This window comes from Symsagittifera roscoffensis, chromosome 2 (assembly GCF_963678635.1).
Source record: "Symsagittifera roscoffensis chromosome 2, txSymRosc1.1, whole genome shotgun sequence".
NCBI lineage: Eukaryota > Metazoa > Xenacoelomorpha > Acoela > Convolutidae > Symsagittifera > Symsagittifera roscoffensis.
Window position 1 is genome coordinate 84,086,988 of NC_087063.1, and position 15,636 is coordinate 84,102,623.

At 42.9% G+C, this 15,636-nt stretch overlaps 1 protein-coding gene across 2 annotated transcripts in view; it reads left to right on the plus strand.

The window, feature by feature from the left end:
- The first annotated feature begins 3,811 nt into the window (after window positions 1–3,811).
- Window positions 3,812–15,636, plus strand: part of LOC134840340 (uncharacterized) — a 42,954-nt gene continuing 31,129 nt past the window's right edge. The window contains exons 1-2 of one of the 2 annotated variants that reach the window (XM_063856102.1): window positions 3,812–3,978; window positions 4,829–5,028. In XM_063856102.1, the coding sequence (XP_063712172.1) occupies window positions 4,875–5,028 (154 nt within the window). In that variant the 5' untranslated portion in view covers window positions 3,812–3,978; window positions 4,829–4,874. The remainder of the gene's footprint in view (window positions 3,979–4,828; window positions 5,029–15,636) is intronic. The other variant, XM_063856103.1, reaches the window with a different exon arrangement.

The following is a 15,636-nucleotide window of genomic DNA, read 5'->3' on the forward strand; positions in this document are numbered from 1 at the left end:
TTAGCTTGGAAAGCAGTTGCCTCTTTCTCTCCTCTAACTTCACAAGAATACCAGTATATACTAGATCTATCTATTATAGGAAATATAAGAGTAAGATTAATATCGTTATTAGACTAAGAAGTTGCACGAATCTATCCGGCCAAAAAAAGGTAGCGTGACTAACAGACAGTGTACCCTATCCAAAATTACTCAATGAGAAGGCCATATTGGACTTCAACTCAGATTTATTACATGTAAATTGAAGTGTTCGAACTTAAGAGAACTATATTTTTCAAAAAAAAAACAACTAGAGTTTGCGTGCGGTGTCGGCTTAGGGCAGAGGTGTTCATTAATGATTTGCAATATAATTGTTGAATCAAAATGAATAATTGAAATAGTGAAAAAGCCAACAATCACTTATTTTCAATTATTGTAACTATTGTCAACAGAGTGAAAACAGTTTCGGGTGAAATCTTAGTAGTAAATGTGTGAGGGAGAGTGGGGGGTTCCCCATGTTTTAAGATAGGGAAAAAATTTCCGGTACCGCTGGCTATGTATAAAGATAAAGAATAGGTTTTCTTATTGTATTATGATAATTAAAATTTTTTCCATTGTATTAAGATAGGGAATAGAAATGATAGGGTTTCAGTGTGATGGTAAGAGAATGGTAAGAAAAACGACATTTTTTTTGGTTTTTCCCTAGTTTTTTCGTAAAACTCCGGGCGCGCGTTAACTAATTGGTAGGTAAAATCAATGATTAATTAAGTGTAGATTGTGAAATGAAGGTCTTGCAATTAGTTTTTTGTTTCATGGTAAGTCAATGGTAAAACTTTTTGGCAAAAACTTAGATTTTTCTCAAAACGATTGAAATTTTTTCAAAAAAAGTTCAAAACACAATAAGATTTGATATAATTTGCCATATTAATTTTTTAATTAGATAACCTAAGTCTTCAAAACACTGCTTTATTTACCTGAATCTATTCTGAAACCTAACTGAAACGCAGCTGAAGCTGCCGAATACTCGAAAAAATGGTCAAAATTTGAAAACTGTTACGTACAAAACATCAAGGTAGACTCAGCATCTGTCCAAATTTTAATTTTTTACGCTCAATATCTACTTTGCTACTAATTCTCTGTTCTAGAAGATATTTATGTTGTAAACCAAAATCAGCTCAAAAAAAATAATTTTTAATTTCAATTTTGAAATGCTGTTGAAAATTTCCGTGTTTCGATTCTAACTTGGAGTTTTATAAGATTAATCAAATTTCGTTTGAAAGAGACAAAATAAAAATAAAAATATATACAATTCGAAAAAATCAAGTCACGGGTGATTTCTGAGAAAAATTGTATTTTCTATTATTTTACCATGAACACATATTATATCAAATTTTCTATCACAATTATCATCCTAGGTTCGTATATGAAACAGGTTTGGAGAAATTTCTATGTCAAATTTCAAAACCTGTATCTGTTTTTTAACTGAATTGGTGGATACATACACTTTTCTGATAAGCTTTTCTAATACACTTAGCACTAATTTAGCACTAAAAAATAACTTTTTGGAAAAAATGTATCAAATAGCCGATCTTTTTTGTCTCCCAAACAAAATTCAAGGAAATCTGCTTGAAAACTTTACGTTTTCCTTAATTTCACCTAATTCATTGAACGATAGAAACAAAAGCCCGATAAAATTCTTATCGATGTGTATACTTGCCAGTTTTGACTTTCGATTTTTCTTAGACTATAATTCATAACCTAAAATCAAGAACAATTTTAACGAAATTCACAAATAAATAAAATGAATTTGAACAATATTTTCCTGCACACTCAAAACTAATATATGATTGGATTCTGCTTGATCTAGCAACTCTCAATTTATTGTTTTTCAACCCAATTTGAATAAAATTTTGCTCAAAATATGAATTTTAGATTGAAAACTGTATCATTTCAACGAACGTTTTCTAATCCAAAGCAAATTTAACATCAAAATACCCATTTTTACTAAGAAACTTCTGAATCAGATAACTGTGTATTCTTCTGTGTTCCCTTATATTTTTGATATGTTCGAAAAGATTTAGTTCAGAGTTAAATAATTATTATTCTGGAACTTCTAGCAAAAACATCTCATTCTTTTCTTTTATTCGTCAATTTTAAAATTTTTTTCTAAAGTCGTTGGAAAACATAAAAAAAAACTTAAGAATCTCTATAGCCTTCAATAGTCTGGTTACGAACACGGTACACCAAGAACGTATTCGAAGACAACAAACTAGGAAACTTAAAAAAAGGTAGCTAGGCAAAACAATTCATATAGTCAATGTTTTAGAAATATCTTGTACTTTATAAAAAAAAAATTAGTAATTACGTTTCCACTCTTTCGATTATAATATGTACTTTAGTTGTAATTTCAACACAACCGATTCGCTGTAAGAGCTCTACTATTTCAGTTATTACTGTACATGAAAAATTTTTGGATTGATTTTCATTGAGAGTTTCACGACAATTTGAACTCGATTGTCAAAAAGTAATTATCAATTTTGTTTGGTTCTTGTATTTCATTGTTTGTTCTTAATAATTTTTCAATAAATTGAGTTTTTGATTGGTAACATAAACTCAAAAAATTTGCTAGATAAAGGAAAAACAAGAAAACTTGTTGTGTGACTTAAGTTAGGCTCATTCTTTTTTCAAATGGCTATTTTGGCTTGTTTTCTTCAAAAAATATAGATAATTCAGATAGTAGCTAACTTGAAACATTTCATTCCGTAAGTTGGAACAATTTCTGAGCATATACCCAATAATCATCAAACAGTTGTTTATTGACATCATTCAGCCAACCTCGGCTCAAGATTCCAGTCAACCTCGGGTCATTTCATTTTCAGACTTTCAAAGTCGCGCCGATGTTCATTCTGCGACTAAAAATTCCTTGTGTGGACGATTTAAAAACATTCAAACTTTGGTCACGATTGTCTCAACTTTAGTCACGATCACCTACAAACTAGTCTCAAGCACCTGTAAATGTGTCCCGGTGTAGTCTGAAACTAGGTGGTGCGACAGTCTAGACAAAATTTGCAGACCTGGAGTGCTTCGATAATAAACAAAGGTCCGAGAATCGATATTTTTACGATCCAATTACTAGTTTTTGATGGCCTGATATCACACGGAAAAGTTTCAAACTTTCGAAAATGAGGAAAAAGGCACAATCGAAAAGGCAAAATTTTGCTGACTTAAAATAAAGGTTGCCTAACTGTATAGCAAAAACGTTAAGTTGACGAAAAAAGCTATTAACATGCCTTTACCAAACTATGGCACAGAAAAAACACAGCAGTCTCGAAAAATGCGTCAATTGTGGCTAACTTTTATGTGGTCGCTCCGGTTGCATATTAATATAATTTTTCCTGGTTTGCGCCGGTCGTGGAACAACAGTCTTTTAATTTCAGTGACTAATTTCGGTCTGGAAAAACCCAATTTTTTCTGGCGACACTAGATTCGGTCGCAATTTTGATAAAACCACAGCCTCAGGCTAGGTCGTGCGCTTACGAACACTAACTTTTTTGTCTTTTTAGGTTGTATTTCTGGCGAAAAGTCGACAAGGAAAAGTTCGGTAGCCTGAAAAAAATCTTAGCTGCGTGTAAACATTGAAGCGGCTTGCAGATGTTTAGAAGAATAGAGTTTCCTCGTTTTGACGCTTTTGCATCAATTGAGCGCCAATTTCTCAACGAACTCTTTCAATTATTGAGAACTAGAACTCTTCAAGCAGCCCAAATTCTACCTTCGGTCAAATAAAACATTCATTGAGAGCAGGTGTTTTTTCATAGCGTTTTGTAGTCGAAGACCTATTGCGTGGTTGCTTATTAAACATTGATGGCTTTTCAAACCGTTTTTGAAATTTTCAACGCATCAGAATCACAAACTGAGGCCAATTTGTGAAAAACATTTTTAATTTCTTATTGAGGGACACTTTGTAAAGACTTTCCTGTGCTTTTTTATTCTCGATTTTCACAGGTAAATTTTTATGAAACCTTTTTTGGGTTCCCCAAACTTAACCGTCCGAAAAGCAACTTGTAGATCAACGGTGCTCAAGTCAAGTCCAACACTGTTGCTTAAGAGTGTGTGTTTGGACAGTTTCACCATCATTTTGACCTCGCGATTCGATCATCACCAAAAAAAAACATTGCTTGCGACAATTTTTTTAAAGATTTTTTGATACTATTTGTGTGGCACGTGCAAAAAAAATCAGCTTGGATCTATTTGATATATCAAGCAGCCATAAAAAATTTCGGAGCTCATAATGTTGGAAATGACTCATTGTTACCTTGCATTAGCCGTGCATGTTTTTAAAATTTGCCAAATCGCATACCAGGGGGGCGGATCTAGGATTTTCTCGACCTTTTAAAGGCACTTTTTGAAAAATTTTTAGGCACTTTTAGGCACATTTTTAGGCACTTTTTGAAAAATTTTGACCAAAAAAAATTGCGCTTGTTCCGCGTGCGCTCCCCCCTCAAATTTGCACATATTGGGTCGGGAGGGAGTTGAATCCCCAAGGGAAAAAGCGTCCCCCTCCCCTAAATCCGTACCTGTAGCCTACCCCAGTGGGCCTGCAAACAACAAAAATTCTCATCAAACAATTAAATACACGAAATCTAAGCGAAGACATTTTATCATCGTCAATATATGCTAATTTATAAATATATTTTAAATATTCAATTTTACTTCAAACTTCTAATATACATTGACCAAGCTAGATAAGAACATGCCCGAACCCAGGTCGGGGATTTCAGTCGGGTCCATTGAGACTCATAATGGGTATCATGATAAAATTAAGAAGTTCGAAATGGATTGTATTTTGTTTCAGCAGTAGAGAGGACTTCACATAATCACCTTCGAGGAATACTAGAGGCATGAAGCTGTGGACTGCAGTCGGGATCTGTGTGGCGTTCGTGACTCTGATGTGCATTGTGATTGTGAACGAGACCATCTCTGTCGTGGATGTCCTCTCCACTCTAGTATCCTCAGTCACCACTGTCGCCCTCAGCAGACCTCACGAGTACTCAAGTAAGATATCAATGAATCCATTCCTCTCCGCTCTAGTATCCTCACTCACCACTGTCGCCCTCAGCAGACCTCACGAGTACTCAAGTAAGATATCAATGAATCCATTCCTCTCCGCTCTAGTATCCTCACTCACCACTGTCGCCCTCAGTAGACCTCACGAGTACTCAAGTAAGATATCAATGAATCCATTCCTCTCCACTCGTGTATCATCACTCACCACTGTCGCCCTCAGCAGACCTCACGAGTACTCAAGTAAGATATCAATGAATCCATTCCTCTCCGCTCTCGTATCCTCACTCACCACTGTCGCCCTCAGCAGACCTCACGAGTACTCAAGTAAGATATCAATGAATCCATTCCTCTCCACTCTAGTATCCTCACTCACCACTGTCGCCCTCAGCAGACCTCACGAGTACTCAAGTAAGATATCAATGAATCCATTCCTCTCCACTCTAGTATCCTCACTCACCACTGTCGCCATCAGCAGACCTCACGAGTACTCAAGTAAGATATCAATGAATCCATTACTCTCCGCTCTAGTATCCTCACTCACCACTGTCGCCCTCAGCAGACCTCACGAGTACTCAAGTAAGATATCAATGAATCCATTCCTCTCCACTCTAGTATCCTCACTCAGCACTGTCGCCCTCAGCAGACCTCACGAGTACTCAAGTAAGATATCAATGAATCCATTCCTCTCCGCTCTAGTATCCTCACTCACCACTGTCGCACTCAGCAGACCTCACGAGTACTCAAGAAGATATCAATGAATCCATTCCTCTCCGCTCTAGTATCCTCACTCACCACTGTCGCCCTCAGCAGACCTCACGAGTACTCAAGTAAGATATCAATGAATCCATTCCTCTCCACTCTAGTATCCTCACTCACCACTGTCGCCCTCAGCAGACCTCACGAGTACTCAAGTAAGATATCAATGAATCCATTCCTCTCCGCTCTAGTATCCTCACTCACCACTGTCGCACTCAGCAGACCTCACGAGTACTCAAGTAAGATATCAATGAATCCATTCCTCTCCGCTCTAGTATCCTCACTCACCACTGTCGCCCTCAGCAGACCTCACGAGTACTCAATTAAGATATCAATGAATCCATTCCTCTCCACTCTAGTATCCTCACTCACCACTGTCGCCCTCAGCAGACCTCACGAGTACTCAAGTAAGATATCAATGAATCCATTCCTCTCCACTCTAGTATCCTCACTCACCAGTGTCGCCCTCGGCAGACCTCACGAGTACTCAAGTAAGATATCAATGAATCCATTCCTCTCCACTCTAGTATCCTCACTCACCACTGTCGCCCTCAGCAGACCTCATGAGTACTCAAGTAAGATATCAATGAATCCATTCCTCTCCACTCTAGTATCCTCACTCACCAGTGTCGCCCTCGGCAGACCTCACGAGTACTCAAGTAAGATATCAATGAATCCATTGCTCTCCACCCTAGTATCCTCACTCACCACTGTCGCCCTCAACAGACCTCACGAGTACTCAAGTAAGATATCAATGAATCCATTCCTCTCCACTCTAGTATCCTCACTCACCACTGTCGCCCTCAGCAGACCTCACGAGTACTCAAGTAAGATATCAATGAATCCATTCCTCTCCACTCTATCATCCTCACTCACCACTGTCGCCCTCAGCAGACCTCACGAGTACTCAAGTAAGATATCGATGAATCCATTCCTCTCCGCTCTAGTATCCTCACTCACCACTGTCGCCCTCAGCAGACCTCACGAGTACTCAAGTAAGATATCAATGAATCCATTCCTCTCCGCTCTAGTTTCCTCACTCACCACTGTCGCCCTCAGCAGACCTCACGAGTACTCAAGTAAGATATCAATGAATCCATTCCTCTCCACTCTAGTATCCTCACTCACCACTGTCGCCCTCAGCAGACCTCACGAGTACTCAAGTAAGATATCAATGAATCCATTCCTCTCCACTCTAGTATCCTCACTCACCAGTGTCGCCCTCGGCAGACCTCACGAGTACTCAAGTAAGATATCAATGAATCCATTCCTCTCCACTCTAGTATCCTCACTCACCACTGTCGTCCTCAGCAGACCTCATGAGTACTCAAGTAAGATATCAATGAATCCATTCCTCTCCACTCTAGTATCCTCACTCACCAGTGTCGCCCTCGGCAGACCTCACGAGTACTCAAGTAAGATATCAATGTATCCATTGCTCTCCACCCTAAAATCCTCACTCACCACTGTCGCCCTCAGCAGACCTCACGAGTACTCAAGTAAGATATCAATGAATCCATTCCTCTCCACTCTAGTATCCTCACTCACCAGTGTCGCCCTCGGCAGACCTCACGAGTACTCAAGTAAGATATCAATGAATCCATTGCTCTCCACCCTAGTATCCTCACTCACCACTGTCGCCCTCAGCAGACCTCACGAGTACTCAAGTAAGATATCAATGAATCCATTCCTCTCCACTCTAGTATCCTCACTCACCACTGTCGCCCTCAGCAGACCTCACGAGTACTCAAGTAAGATATCAATGAATCCATTCCTCTCCACTCTATCATCCTCACTCACCACTGTCGCCCTCAGCAGACCTCACGAGTACTCAAGTAAGATATCGATGAATCCATTCCTCTCCGCTCTAGTATCCTCACTCACCACTGTCGCCCTCAGCAGACCTCACGAGTACTCAAGTAAGATATCAATGAATCCATTCCTCTCCGCTCTAGTTTCCTCACTCACCACTGTCGCCCTCAGCAGACCTCACGAGTACTCAAGTAAGATATCAATGAATCCATTCCTCTCCACTCTAGTATCCTCACTCACCACTGTCGCCCTCAGCAGACCTCACGAGTACTCAAGTAAGATATCAATGAATCCATTCCTCTCCACTCTAGTATCCTCACTCACCAGTGTCGCCCTCGGCAGACCTCACGAGTACTCAAGTAAGATATCAATGAATCCATTCCTCTCCACTCTAGTATCCTCACTCACCACTGTCGTCCTCAGCAGACCTCATGAGTACTCAAGTAAGATATCAATGAATCCATTCCTCTCCACTCTAGTATCCTCACTCACCAGTGTCGCCCTCGGCAGACCTCACGAGTACTCAAGTAAGATATCAATGTATCCATTGCTCTCCACCCTAAAATCCTCACTCACCACTGTCGCCCTCAGCAGACCTCACGAGTACTCAAGTAAGATATCAATGAATCCATTCCTCTCCACTCTAGTATCCTCACTCACCACTGTCGCCCTCAGCAGACCTCACGAGTACTCAAGTAAGATATCAATGAATCCATTCCTCTCCACTCTAGTATCCTCACTCACCACTGTCGCCCTCAGCAGACCTCACGAGTACTCAAGTAAGATATCGATGAATCCATTCCTCTCCGCTCTAGTATCCTCACTCACCACTGTCGCCCTCAGCAGACCTCACGAGTACTCAAGTAAGATATCAATGAATCCATTCCTCTCCGCTCTAGTATCCTCACTCACCACTGTCGCCCTCAGCAGACCTCACGAGTACTCAAGTAAGATATCAATGAATCCATTCCTCTCCACTCTAGTATCCTCACTCACCACTGTCGCCCTCAGCAGACCTCACGAGTACTCAAGTAAGATATCAATGAATCCATTCCTCTCCGCTCTAGTATCCTCACTCACCACTGTCGCCCTCAGCAGACCTCACGAGTACTCAAGTAAGATATCAATGAATCCATTCCTCTCCGCTCTAGTATCCTAACTCACCACTGTCGCCCTCAGGAGACCTCACGAGTACTCAAGTAAGATATCAATGAATCCATTTCTCTCCGCTCTAGTATCCTCACTCACCACTGTCGCCCTCAGCAGACCTCACGAGTACTCAAGTACGATATCAATGAATCCATTCCTCTCCGCTCTAGTATCCTCACTCACCACTGTCGCCCTCAGCAGACCTCACGAGTACTCAAGTAAGATATCAATGAATCCATTCCTCTCCGCTCTAGTATCCTCACTCACCACTGTCGCCCTCAGCAGACCTCAGTGTACTCAAGTAAGATATCAATGAATCCATTCCTCTCCGCTCTAGTATCCTAACTCACCACTGTCGCCCTCAGCAGACCTCACGAGTACTCAAGTAAGATATCAATGAATCCATTCCTCTCCACTCTAGTATCCTCACTCACCACTGTCGCCCTCAGCAGACCTCACGAGTACTCAAGTAAGATATCAATGAATCCATTCCTCTCCACTCTAGTATCCTCACTCACCACTGTCGCCCTCAGCAGACCTCACGAGTACTCAAGTAAGATATCAATGAATCCATTCCTCTCCGCTCTTGTATCCTCACTCACCACTGTCGCCCTCAGCAGACCTCACGAGTACTCAAGTGAGATATCAATGAATCCATTCCTCTCCGCTCTAGTATCCTCACTCACCACTGTCGCCCTCAGCAGACCTCACGAGTACTCAAGTAAGATATCAATGAATCCATTCCTCTCCGCTCTAGTATCCTCACTCACCACTGTCGCCCTCAGCAGACCTCACGAGTACTCAAGTAAGATATCTATGAATCCATTCCTCTCCGCTCTAGTATCCTCACTCACCACTGTCGCCCTCAGCAGACCTCACGAGTACTCAATAAAGATATCAATGAATCAATTCCTCTCCGCTCTAGTATCCTAACTCACCACTGTCGCCCTCAGGAGACCTCACGAGTACTCAAGTAAGATATCAATGAATCCATTCCTCTCCGCTCTAGTATCCTCACTCACCACTGTCGCCCTCAGCAGACCTAACGAATACTCAAGTAAGATATCAATGAATCCATTCCTCTCCACTCTAGTATCCTCACTCACCACTGTCGCCCTCAGCAGACCTCACGAGTGCTCAAGTAAGATATCAATGAATCCATTACTCTCCACTCTAGTATCCTCACTCACCAGTGTCGCCCTCGGCAGACCTCACGAGTACTCAAGTAAGATATCAATGAATCCATTGCTCTCCACTCTAGTATCCTCACTCACCACTGTCGCCCTCAGCAGACCTCACGAGTACTCAAGTAAGATATCAATGAATGCATTGCTCTCCACTTTAGTATCCTCACTCACCACTGTCGCCCTCAGCAGACCTCACGAGTACTCAAGTAAGATATCAATGAATCGATTCCTCTCCACTCTAGTATTCTCACTCACCACTGTCGCCCTCAGCAGACCTCACGAGTGCTCAAGTAAGATATCAATGAATCCATTCCTCTCCACTCTAGTATCCTCACTCACCACTGTCGCCCTCGGCAGACCTCACGAGTACTCAAGTAAGATATCAATGAATCCATTCCTCTCCTCTCTAGTAACCTCACTCACCACTGTCGCCCTCAGCAGACCTCACGAGTACTCAAGTAAGATATCAATGAATCCATTCCTCTCCACTCTAGTATCCTCACTCACCACTGTCGCCCTCGGCAGACCTCACGAGTACTCAAGTAAGATATCAATGAATCCATTGCTCTCCACTCTAGTATCCTCACTCACTACTGTCGCCCTCAGCAGACCTCACGAGTACTCAAGTAAGATATCAATGAATCCATTGCTCTCCACTCTAGTATCCTCACTCACCACTGTCGCCCTCAGCAGACCTCACGAGTACTCAAGTAAGATATCAATGAATCCATTCCTCTCCACTCTAGTATCCTCACTCACCACTGTCGCCCTCAGCAGACCTCACGATTACTCAAGTAAGATATCAATGAATCCATTCCTCTCCACTCTAGTATCCTCACTCACCACTGTCGCCCTCAGCAGACCTCACGAGTACTCAAATAAGATATCAATGAGTCCATTCCTCTCCACTCTAGTATCCTCACTCACCACTGTCGCCCTCAGCAGACCTCACGAGTACTCAAGTAAGATATCAATGAATCCATTCCTCTCTATTCTAGTATCCTTACTCACCACTGTCGCCCTCAGCAGACCTCACGAGTACTCAAGTAAGATATCAATGAATCCATTCCTCTCCACTCTAGTATCCTCACTCACCACTGTCGCCCTCGGCAGACCTCACGAGTACTCAAGTAAGATATCAATGAATCCATTGCTCTCCACTCGTGTATCCTCAGTCACCACTGTTGCCCTCAGCAGACCTCACGAGTACTCAAGTAAGATATCAATGAATCCATTCCTCTCCTCTCTAGTATCCTCACTCACCACTGTCGCCCTCAGCAGACCTCACGAGTACTCAAGTAAGATATCAATGAATCCATTCCTCTCCACTCTAGTATCCTCACTCACCACTGTCGCCCTCGGCAGACCTCACGAGTACTCAAGTAAGATATCAATGAATCCATTGCTCTCCACTCTAGTATCCTCACTCACTACTGTCGCCCTCAGCAGACCTCACGAGTACTCAAGTAAGATATCAATGAATCCATTGCTCTCCACTCTAGTATCCTCACTCACCACTGTCGCCCTCAGCAGACCTCACGAGTACTCAAATAAGATATCAATGAATCCATTCCTCTCCACTCTAGTATCCTCACTCACCACTGTCGCCCTCAGCAGACCTCACGATTACTCAAGTAAGATATCAATGAATCCATTCCTCTCCACTCTAGTATCCTCACTCACCACTGTCGCCCTCAGCAGACCTCACGAGTACTCAAATAAGATATCAATGAGTCCATTCCTCTCCACTCTAGTATCCTCACTCACCACTGTCGCCCTCAGCAGACCTCACGAGTACTCAAGTAAGATATCAATGAATCCATTCCTCTCTATTCTAGTATCCTTACTCACCACTGTCGCCCTCAGCAGACCTCACGAGTACTCAAGTAAGATATCAATGAATCCAGTCCTCTCCACTCTAGTATCCTCACTCACCACTGTCGCCCTCAGCAGACCTCACGAGTACTCAAGTAAGTTATCAATGAACCCATTCCTCTCCACTCTAGTATCCTCACTCACCACTGTCGCCCTCAGCAGACCTCAAGAGTACTTAAGTAAGATATCAATGAATCGATTCCTCTCCACTCTAGTATCCTCACTCACCACTGTCGCTCTCAGCAGACCTCACGAGTACTCAAGTAAGATATCAATGAATCCATTGCTCTCCACTTTAGTATCCTCACTCACCACTGTCGCCCTCAGCAGACCTCACGATTACTCAAGTAAGATATCAATGAATCCATTCCTCTCCACTTTAGTATCCTCACTCACCACTGTCGCCCTCAGCAGACCTCACGAGTACTCAAGTAAGTTATCAATGAATCCATTCCTCTCCACTCTAGTATCCTCACTCGCCACTGTCGCCCTCAGCAGACCTCACGAGTACTCAAGTAAGATATCAATGAATCCATTCCTCTCCACTCTAGTATCCTCACTCACCAGTGTCGCCCTCGGCAGACCTCACGAGTACTCAAGTAAGATATCAATGAATCCATTCCTCTCTATTCTAGTATCCTTACTCACCACTGTCGCCCTCAGCAGACCTCACGATTACTCAAGTAAGATATCAATGAATCCATTCCTCTCCACTCTAGTATCCTCACTCACCACTGTCGCCCTCAGCAGACCTCACGAGTACTCAAGTAAGATATCAATGAATCAATTCCTCCCAACTCTAGTATCCTCACTCACCACTGTCGCCCTCAGCAGACCTCACGAGTACTCAAGTAAGATATCAATGAATCCATTCCTCTCCTTTCTAGTATCCTCACTCACCACTGTCGCCCTCATCAGACCTCACGAGTACTCAAGTAAGATATCAATGAATCCATTCCTCTCCATTCTAGTATCCTTACTCACCATTGTCGCCCTCAGCAGACCTCACGAGTACTCAAGTAAGATATCAATGAATCCATTCCTCTCCACTCTAGTATCCTCACTCACCACTTTAGCCCTCAGCAGACCTCACGAGTACTCAAGTAAGTTATCAATGAATCCATTCCTCTCCACTCTAGTATCCTCACTCACCACTGTCGCCCTCAGCAGACCTCACGAGTACTCAAGTAAGACATCAATGAATCCATTGCTCTCCACTTTAGTATCCTCACTCACCACTGTCGCCCTCAGCAGACCTCACGAGTACTCAATAAGATATCAATGAATCGATTCCGTTCCACTCTAGTATCCTCACTCACCACTGTCGCCCTCAGTAGACCTCACGAGTACTCAAGTAAGCTATCAATGAATCCATTCCTCTCCACTCTAGTATCCTCACTCACCACTGTCGCCCTCAGGAGACCTCACGAGTACTCAAGTAAGATATCAAGGAATCCATTCCTCTCCACTCTAGTATCCTCACTCACCACTGTCGCCCTGAGCAGACCTCACGAGTACTCAAGTAAGATATCAATGAATCAATTTCTCTCAACTCTAGTATCCTCACTCACCACTGTCGCCCTCAGCAGACCTCACGAGTACTCAGGTAAGATATCAATGAATCCATTCCTCTCCACTCTAGTATCCTCACTCACCACTGTCGCCCTCATCAGACCTCACGAGTACTCAAGTAAGATATCAATGTATCCATTCCTCTCCATTCTAGTATCCTTACTCACCACTGTCGCCCTCAGCAGACCTCACGAGTACTCAAGTAAGATATCAATGAATCCATTCCTCTCCACTCTAGTATCCTCACTCACCACTTTAGCCCTCAGCAGACCTCACGAGTACTCAAGTAAGATATCAATGAATCCATTTCACTCCACTCTAGTATCCTCACTCAGCACTGTCGCCCTCAGCAGACCTCACGAGTACTCAAGTAAGATATCAATGAATCCATTCCTCTCCACTCTAGTATCCTCACTCACCACTGTCGCCCTCATCAGACCTCACGAGTACTCGAGTAAGATATCAATGAATCCATTCCTCTCCATTCTAGTATCCTTACTCACCACTGTCGCCCTCAGCTGACCTCACGAGTACTCAAGTAAGATATCAATGAATCCATTCCTCTCCACTCTAGTATCCTCACTCACCACTGTCGCCCTCATCAGACCTCACGAGTACTCAAGTAAGATATCAATGAATCCATTCCTCTCCATTCTAGTATCCTTACTCACCACTGTCGCCCTCAGCAGACCTCACGAGTACTCAAGTAAGATATCAATGAATCCATTCCTCTCCACTCTAGTATCCTCACTCACCACTTTAGCCCTCACCCGACCTCACGAGTACTCAAGTAAGATATCAATGAATCCATTCCTCTCCATTCTAGTATCCTCCCTCACCACTGTCGCCCTCAGCAGACCTCACGATTACTCAAGTAAGATATCAATGAATCAGTTTCTCTCAACTCTAGTATCTCCACTCACCACTGTCGCCCTCAGCAGACCTCATGAGTACTCAAGTAAGATATCAATGAATCCATTCCTCTTCACTCTAGTATCCTCACTCACCACTGTCGCCCTCATCAGACCTCACAAGTACTCAAGTAAGATATCAATGAATCCATTCCTTTCCATTCTAGTATCCTTACTCACCACTGTCGCCCTCAGCAGACCTCACGAGTACTCAAGTAAGATATCAATGAATCCATTCCTCTCCACTCTAGTATCCTCACTCACCACTTTAGCCCTCAGCAGACCTCACGAGTACTCAAGTAAGATATCAATGAATCCATTTCACTCCACTCTAGTATCCTCACTCAGCACTGTCGCCCTCAGCAGACCTCACGAGTACTCAAGTAAGATATCAATGAATCCATTCCTCTCCACTCTAGTATCCTCACTCACCACTGTCGCCCTCATCAGACCTCACGAGTACTCGAGTAAGATATCAATGAATCCATTCCTCTCCATTCTAGTATCCTTACTCACCACTGTCGCCCTCAGCTGACCTCACGAGTACTCAAGTAAGATATCAATGAATCCCCTCCTCTCCACTCTAGTATCCTCACTCACCACTGTCGCCCTGATCAGACCTCACGAGTACTCAAGTAAGATATCAATGAATCCATTCCTCTCCATTCTAGTATCCTTACTCACCACTGTCGCCCTCAGCAGACCTCACTAGTACTCAAGTAAGATATCAATGAATCCATTCCTCTCCACTCTAGTATCCTCACTCACCACTTTAGCCCTCAGCAGACCTCACGAGTACTCAAGTAAGATATCAATGAATCCATTCCTCTCCACTCTAGTATCCTCCCTCACCACTGTCGCCCTCAGCAGACCGCACGATTACTCAAGTAAGATATCAATGAATCCATTCCTCTCCACTCTAGTATCCTCACTCACCACTGTCGCCCTCAGCAGAACCCACGAGTACTCAACTAAGATATCAATGAATCCATTCCTCTCCACTCTAGTATCCTCACTCACCACTGTCGCCCTCATCAGACCTCACGAGTACTCAAGTAAGATATCAATGAATCCATTCCTCTCCATTCTAGTATCCTTACTCACCACTGTCGCCCTCAGCAGATCTCACGAGTACTCAAGTAAGATATCAAGGAATCCATTCCTCTCCACTATAGTATCCTCACTCACCACTTTAGCCCCCAGCAGACCTCACGAGTACTCAAGTAAGTTATCAATGAAACCATTCCTCTCCACTCTAGTATCCTCACTCACCACTGTCGCCCTCAGCAGACCTCACGAGTACTCAAGTAAGATATCAATGAATCGATTCCTCT